General features: G+C 37.2%; 1 protein-coding gene across 1 annotated transcript; it reads left to right on the top strand.

Moving 5' to 3' along the window:
* The first annotated feature begins 290 nt into the window (after positions 1–290).
* On the top strand, positions 291–1,029 carry LOC109210838. The gene is made up of 4 exons (XM_019374309.1): positions 291–455; positions 544–642; positions 785–847; positions 892–1,029. The coding sequence occupies exons 1-4, from the start codon at positions 291–293 to the stop codon at positions 1,027–1,029; spliced, it is 465 nt and encodes a 154-aa protein (XP_019229854.1).
* Positions 1,030–8,268: the final 7,239 nt, after the last annotated feature.

The following is an 8,268-nucleotide window of genomic DNA, read 5'->3' as shown; positions in this document are numbered from 1 at the left end:
ACAACAAATCTAGCAGAAGATAATCAGTCAGTGCACAAATGATCTATTAAAGTTGGGAAAAGAAACCATTCTGAATCTAGAGAAATGACTCTCATTGAAGAGAGTGCAATGCAACAGAAGGCAAGAGCAACCTGGATCAAACTTGGTGATGTTAATACCAAGTACTTCTCTGTAGTGGTGAAGGAGATACAAAATAAAAAGCAAATAGTGGAACTTAATTCCTTGACTGGACAAACTCTGTCGATCCTGAGGACATTAAAAAGGAGATTCTATATTTCTATAAGGGGCTGATGGTAACATCTGCCCAAGCACTTCCAGCAATAGACAAACTTACAATGAGGAATGGACCTAAATTGAATCAGCTACATAGAACAATGTTATATAAACCAGTGACTGAGGAAGAGATTACTAAAGTTGTAGCATCGATTGGTGATGATAAACCACCAGGTATTGATGTATATAAGTGATGTAGTTATAGAATTCTTCATATCTAGGAAGATGTATGCTCCTACTAACTGCATAATGATTACTTTGATTCTTAAGGTTGCAAATCCTAGCACAGTGAAAGAATATAGACCAATTGCTTATTTCTCAGTACTCTATAAGATCATCTCTAAGGTATTGGCTGCTAGGCTGCAGAAGGTTATATCTCATGTGATTTCTGAAGCACAAACATGATTTATCCCAAGAAAAAGCATTGATGATAATATTATACTGGCATGTGAATTATTCAAAGGGTATACCAGGAAGAACATTTCGGATACAGTCATGATTAAACTTGCAGAAGGCATATGATTCTGTTGAGTGGCTCTTCTTGGAGCAGGTTATGGAGGAGCTAGGTTTTCCAGTTAGATACATTTCTTGGATCATGCAATATGTCAAAATTGTCAGCTATACTATCATGGTAAATGGGGAAACACTGTGCCTTTCTCTGCTGCCAAATGTTTAAGGCAAGGTGACCCCATTTTCCTTTTTCTCTTTGTCATTTCTATGGAGTACCTGAGTAGGAATTTGAATGGCCTTAAATAGGATAAAAAGTTCAAGTATCATCCAAGATGTGCAAGACCGGGGATAACACATTTAAGCTTTACTGATGACCTTCTGTTGTTTGCAAGAGGAGATGAAAGTTTAGTAACATCATTACAAAGCTATTTCAAACAGTTTTTAGTGCATTAGGATTGTCACGACTCAAATCCATTAAAGGTCATGATGGCGCCGGAAACCTCTGTCAGGTAAGCCAATACTAAATAGTTAATTAAATTTTCATTTTTATATTTTAAAATCATAAATTTCCTTCAATTTAACTAGTAAAAAAGATGAACTTTGCAGAAATATTTAATAATATTTTCAAATCTTAATACTGAATATCCCATAATCCACCCAGAACCCGGTGTCACAAGTGCATAAGCATTTACTAGAAATTTAAAATACAATACAATAACTATCCGGAATACAAATTTGGACAGAAAATAAAATACAAGTAATCTGAAGGAGACTCTGCTGGCTGCGGATCGTCTCATAAGATGCAACTCACCTAAGTCCCCGTATCAACCACGTCGCTGCACCCACAAGGCCACTGAACACACATGTTCCCGTACAACAAAATGTACAGCAAGTGTAGCATGAGTATGGCAACAACGCATACGCAACAAGTATCCAGTCTAACCTCGAAGAAGTAGTGACGAGGGGTCGACTTCGACACTTACTAGTGGTCCAATAATATCAGGTACACTAAAGAATTGAATAAATACGAGACAAAGTAAATATATGAAACAAACAAGTATAAATATATGGTACAATTTCCCTGTTCATAATTTTACTCAAGCTCTCAACTAGCAAGTTCCCTCCGTAACAGGGGCATATATATATATATATATATATATATATAGTGGATTTCATCAAAGAAGTTGTCATGATTCAAATCAGGGAAAAATCCCTCAGATACACTGGCTTCTTTACGCACGATTCCATGATGATAATATATATAAGAAATGCTAAGGTGTACGGTCCGATCCAACATAAAAGTAAATTGTGCACTGCTGAGGGTCGAACAACGTAAACCATAGTTGCATCTATTAACTTGCCAAGGAGAACAACCCACTCCCATGAGAGTGTGGTACATAAATCCTGCCGAGGTGAACGGCCCAATCTCATAAGAGTAGTAGAAGGAAATACCCGCTCGCGATTCATACATGCGACACTGTCAAATATAAATTTAACATTTAAAATCATGTCTCTTTCTTGATTCTTTTCAAAATAAGGGAAATTCAGCTAGTACCTTTTTAAGGATATTACCCCGCTCGCGAAACATACATGCGATGGGATTATATATAGATTTCTTAAGCTATTACAATATTCCTCAATTCCTTTCGAAATTACGAAGTTCAAACGGAACCTTTTAAATCTTAAATTCTTTAATTTCAACTCCTTTCAAAACATTTAATAAGCAAACTCAATCTCGATCCCTCTCAAGGCAAACAATAAACATAAGTCAATAACAATATCAACAAGGCATGATGTAAGCCTAAAACTACCCGGACATAGGCATAGCTAGTAACTACGTAAGGACTCTCGTCACATAGTGCGTACGTAGCCCCTACAATAGAAGCACACAATAATTTAGTTCAGCTATGAGGTTAATTCCGTCTTACAAGGTTAGAAAGGATATTTACCTCGCTCCGAAATTCCATAACCGGCTCCCAAGCCCTTCCGACGACTCAAACCGATGCCCAACACTCCAAAACTAGTCAATAATTGTGCAAACCCATTAATATATACTCAAATACTCTTTACAATCCTATTTACAACAATTCCCAACTCCGCTTGAAAAGTCGATAAAATCGCCCTCGGGCCCACGTGCCCGAATTCCGAAAATATTCGAAGATAAACTTTAATCATAACCTTTTGAACTCAAATACATAGTTTATTCTCAATTTCATGCCCAATTTCGTGGTCAAAATCCAAAATACCAAATTCTAGGTTTTCTACCAAAAACCCCACAATTTTGTTACACCCCATATTTTCGTATGTGAGAGTACGTCGTAAGTAATTGATCTAGGCTCACAAATGAGATCATCTTTGAAAGCACATAACGTAATTTAATCATGTTACCTTGGAGATTACATATATTTAAGATCATGTATAATAAGTACCAAGATGGTTGAAAGGCTTAGAAGCTAAATAAATTGAAGAAAATAAATTTTGTTGAATATCGACAAGTTGGGAATGTTATAACATGTACTTTTGGGGTGATATTAGGGTGCTTAACATGATAAGGAGATTATGTTATGATTTATGTTAGTTTTATGATAGTTGATATTACATTTTGAATTCAAGCGAGTTGTGGAATAAAAGTTGGCAAAGGTCATCACAAGTTACATTCATAAATATGCTGAAAATTAGGTCAAATGTATCTGAGCGTTTCTCCCAGTGTACATGGAATTACAAGATGATCTACCTACAAATTGAAGATCTATGAGTCTAGTATCCAACGGAGTAAACCATTCATTGATATGACATAGGAATAGAGAGATATTCACATTTTTGCGAGACTGCGTAGACTGGTAGGTGACAAGTAGGTGCATCACCTACTTTCCAAAAGAGAGGCCTCAACTAAAAGCTCCAAGGTCGAACAAAGTGCCCGTTTAAGGGCTTATTTCCTTCAGATATTACACTCATGATAGATCAAAAAAATCAGATGTACACCCCAGCAAAATCCTCCCAAAAATTCAACACAAAACCTTCAATAATTTTCTCTTCTTTTCAAGTTCTAGTTGGAGAAAAACCTAAGGGTTGAAGAATCAAGATAGGAGCTGAGACGTTCACCAAATATGATAAGTATACTACCCGTTTTCATCCATTTTTCTGCTGTTAAAGTAGACAAATTCATTTAATAATTATATGAACTCACGGGAAGGTGATTGGAAGCTGTGAGTTCGAGTTGTTCAACTTGTAGTAGACTATTTTGTGGGCTGTTTCATGTTTCTGTTGGGTTGTCTATTTAGCTGCGGTTTTTGTGGAGTTTTGGAGGATTAAGGGTGTGGAAAAAGACCACATAATGGCAGGGTGGTTGGCTGGTCATCATCGTTACATTTTTGGGTTGTTTGATACTACTATGGTTGTCGTTTTGTGTATGGAGTGATAGGGGTATGTTGGGCTGTGTTGTGATATTTTGTGATGGATATAAGGTTGGATAATGATATATGTATGCTTTTATTGTTGTGTTCTTGCGTTGTTGGTGTTATCACGAATTAGGGGGAAGGAAATTATAGGGGAGATGCTGCCCGTTTTGTTACAAAATCAGCTTGTCGTTCGTTGTGTGATAGTTGCACCTTCCATAACTTGATGATATTATTGTTATCATTGTTGTAGATTAAGGTTCAACAAGATGAGTTTAACGTGGTTATTGGACATATTGTGATAAGATATATTAAGGCTAAACCTTTCCTTCATTTGGCATGATCCTGTAACTACATGTGTTTGATAACGATACATAAAGAGAAGTTCATATTCCTGAATTTATGTACATTTTTCTAGTCTCATAAGTTATACCATTCTCCCTTATCGGGACTTCATATTCAGTTTAGTTTTGTCTTCTTTCAGCTAAGATAGTAGAGAGTCTATATATATACAGTATTATAATATTTTCACCACCATCGAGCTATAATCGATGGGCAGTCCCTTATTGGGAAACCTCTGATCATATGGTAAGTTATATACCGATTCTACTGTGGTCGAGTGCCTATGAGAGAGCCTAGAATGGCCGAGATACAGTGCCTAGTATGGTCGAGCCCCTATAAGCGAGCCTACTACGGCAGAGCAGTTACACATACCGAGCCTTATAAGGCCGGACAACTATTTTACTTACTATATTGAGAGAGTTGAGTTAGTATCAACAGGTAAGCATATCTTCAGATCATCTTTGACTCCCAATTAGTTTCAGTTATTATATTATCAGTTCAGTTTCAGCTTTCAGTTATTCCGTTGCCTTACATACTCGGTACATTATTTCGCACTAACGTCCCTTTTGTCGGGGAAACTATATTTCATGCATGCAGGTCCTGAATGACAGTTGGACAGACCCTCCGAGCAGGCAGAGTCAAACATCAGCTTGGTTGGTAAGCTCCACTTCCTCGGAGTTACCAGGTCTAGACCTTGGAGTCCATTTTATATATACGGGTTTGATGGGTAGGTCGAGACCCTTTCCCGACTATGGTACAGTTCAGTTATCTCTAAAGGCTTGTAGACAAGTCTTGTATAGTTTATATATTAGTAGATGATTCATGGCGGCCTCATCAACCTGCCTCAGTTATATATATTGAGTTTTTGGGTACGTTTACCCCTCAGATAAGAGAGATGATATTTCATATGATTCAGAATATGGCCTCATCGTCCTAAGTTGAGGGTTATCCCTCCAATTTTTACAATTACAGAGTGGTACGCTCTGGCCGAGTATGGCACCAAGTGCCGGCCACGCCTTGTCAGGTTCGGGGCATGACAAACTTGGTATCAGAGCAGTTCTATCCTAGGGAGTATACAAGCCGTGTCTTGTAGAGCCTTGTTTATAGATGTGTTGTGCACCACATTATATAAATAGGAAGCTACAAGGCATTTAAGAGTCTGTTACCCTTCTTTCAAAACCAAATCGTGCTATAGAGTTGAGTCATAAGAGTTCGAGCCAAGACTTATGTTTGTTGATGGTATAGAGATATTTTCAATTAGAAAAAAATTACAGCTATCTAGATATCTAATATAGATACAAGTAAGGGCACTAATAGAGAGAGAGAGAGAGAGAGAGAGAGAGAGAGAGAGAGAGAGAGAGAGAGAGTTATTGACGACGTGGCCCTATTTGAGGCCCCATCAGATCGTGCATACCAGATGTGCAAATTTCCAGCTTAAGACCCTAAGATGGGAATATCAAATACACCCCGTGAATATTGGGCCATGGGAGTATCATAAGGTGAAAGTTTAAGTTTCAACATGTAATTGAAGCAAGGTGAAGGAGGGTACGAGGTACCCAGTTAGTGAAGATTATCAGTTTTTAAAATTCAGGCAAAGAAATATAAGTATCTGAGTTACCATCAACAGTAACAGAAGTATGTACAATTGGCCACACCCATCTCAGTTATGCCCAGTGGAAGCTAACAGATATAGTTTAAGAGAATTATGGGATATCAGGATCCAGCTGGGGTTAGAGTAACCCGAAATGGTGGAATAAACCAGGGGAGCTAAAAGTGAAATAATATTTTGTTGAAGTTTTCAGCATAATGTGATAGACAGAAATATTAGCAGTAGAACAAGAAGAGTAAATGAGGAATTACGAGTAAGGTATGATAAATGGGTGATAATGGTAAATCAAAATATGACAATATTACAGAGTCTATAGGAAAGTGAAGGAAAAGACAAGAGGTGATAGGTCTTGAGACAATAAGAGAGTATAAGTTGGTGACTCCCACGTGATTACCAACAAGCTAAGTTAGACCCTGGGAATAATAAATATTAGTATGGGCTAGTAAACAAGATAAATACGAACATGATTTAGGGACTGAAGGATTTGATAATAGTCATCATCGTGAGAATTTCAAAGATCACATTCCAGCAATAATAAAATGGACAACATAAGAATAACCTTTAAAGGTCATTCAGGAAGACACTCCGCCAAAGCAAAAACTTTGAGCAAAGTTAAGCTTAAGGGACTAAGTGTGCCAGCTACACTAGGTGTCACCTTCGTGCGTAAGGAATTCAGTTATCCTTGGTAGAGAAGGGTCACCGCAAGGCGAGTAAGAGTCAGTGAAGACGTGAAAAGACGCAAAAGATGAAGAGGTAAACCATATATAGGTAAATTTTCATAGCACTAAATGCTAGTACTCCCCTAAATAGGGGAAGACGATGTGATATGGTAGTAAGTTGGAGTTATGCAGTTCATGTAACTACGCAATAGTAAAGAAAGAATGCGGTAAAAAGGCGAAAGGAATGAGATTGCATTTACTCATCTCCAATAGATATGTTACGACTCCTGAACATTATTCAAGCATGATGTCGGGAGAGCCAGTAAGGGTTCCCATACCAGATGTTATTGATAAATAGGTGCGAATGAACACTTGATACATTAGGAGCCAGTGCAAAAGGTAAGTTAAGACACAAGACATAACCCAAGAGAGGTTACACAGAATATAAATATAAGCATGGACTGACGAGTAGTTAGTATTGATTCAGAAAGAGCTTTGTTATGGATAGATAAGAGGTCTCAGATAAATCAGTAGATCATGCAAGATAAACGTAGTGAAACCCAGCATAGGAAATTCAGTCCCTCAGATACGACATCGTAATCCTTAAGAGATATTCAGATATGAGTTAGGGTAGTAAAAGGTACAGTATAAGTGTTACGAAAATAAAAGAGAGTGCCACTAGGGAGACAACTAAAATTTCAATTCAGAAGCAACCCTACGAGCACAAAGGCGCAGAGGTAAGTAAGTAAGGATAATGATAGGCGAGTAAGAACATCAGAAGTTCTATGGGGTATACAATGTAATAAGCTCGCATCTTTACAAAATTCATAGGGCCTTCCCTAAACGCTGCAACGAAAGACTAGCTGAGGAAATAAGCAAGAAGGCTTCAACATAAGCATAGTGACCTAAATAAATAATGGTCTTGTAAAAACAGTCTCACTACAACATTGTAACGACCCAACCGGTCATTTAGGACATTTACACTCCTTTCAACTATTTGAAGTCTTAAATATCTTCTTATGATGTAATCGTCAGATTTGGTTTTTCAGGTATTTCGAAGTTAGTTGAAAGAATGAAATTTAAAGTTTTAAAGCTTAAGTTTAAAGATTGATCGGATGTTGACTTATGTGTAAACGACCTCGGAATAGAATTTTGATGAACCCAATAGCTCCGTATGGTGATTTTGGACTTAGGAGCATGTTCGAAAAATTATTTGGAAGTCTGTAGTTTAATTAGGCTTGAAATGGCTAAAAAATAGAAAATTTGAGTTTGGAAGGTTGACCCGGGAGTTGAAGTTTTGATATCGGGATCAAAATCCGTTTCCAAAAATTGAAATAGCTCCATTATATTATTTATGACTTGTGTGCAAAATTTGAGGTCAATCGGACTTGATTTGATAGGTTTCGGCATCGAATATAGAAGTTGGAAGTTCTTAGTTTCATTAAGCGCTAATACGATGTCGGCATGTGCTAATTATATTATTTTGGGTGTAAATTAGGACTATTAATATGATGTATATCTATTGGATATGATAATAAGT

The sequence above is a fragment of the Nicotiana attenuata genome, unplaced genomic scaffold (genome assembly GCF_001879085.1).
Source record: "Nicotiana attenuata strain UT unplaced genomic scaffold, NIATTr2, whole genome shotgun sequence".
In the NCBI taxonomy this organism is placed as follows: Eukaryota; Viridiplantae; Streptophyta; class Magnoliopsida; order Solanales; family Solanaceae; genus Nicotiana; species Nicotiana attenuata.
Note: the sequence above shows the minus strand (reverse complement) of the source record. Positions and strands in the feature narration are given on the sequence as shown.

Excerpts from the sequence above, each read along its gene's own strand:
- LOC109210838 (XM_019374309.1), top strand. The coding sequence starts at position 291 with ATGGTAACATCTGCCCAAGCACTTCCAGCAATAGACAAACTTACAATG. Across the intron at positions 643-784 it reads TGGCTGCTAGGCTGCAGAAG|AAGGCATATGATTCTGTTGA; the intron begins GTTATATCTCAT and ends TTAAACTTGCAG. Across the intron at positions 848-891 it reads TGGAGGAGCTAGGTTTTCCA|CTATACTATCATGGTAAATG; the intron begins GTTAGATACATT and ends CAAAATTGTCAG.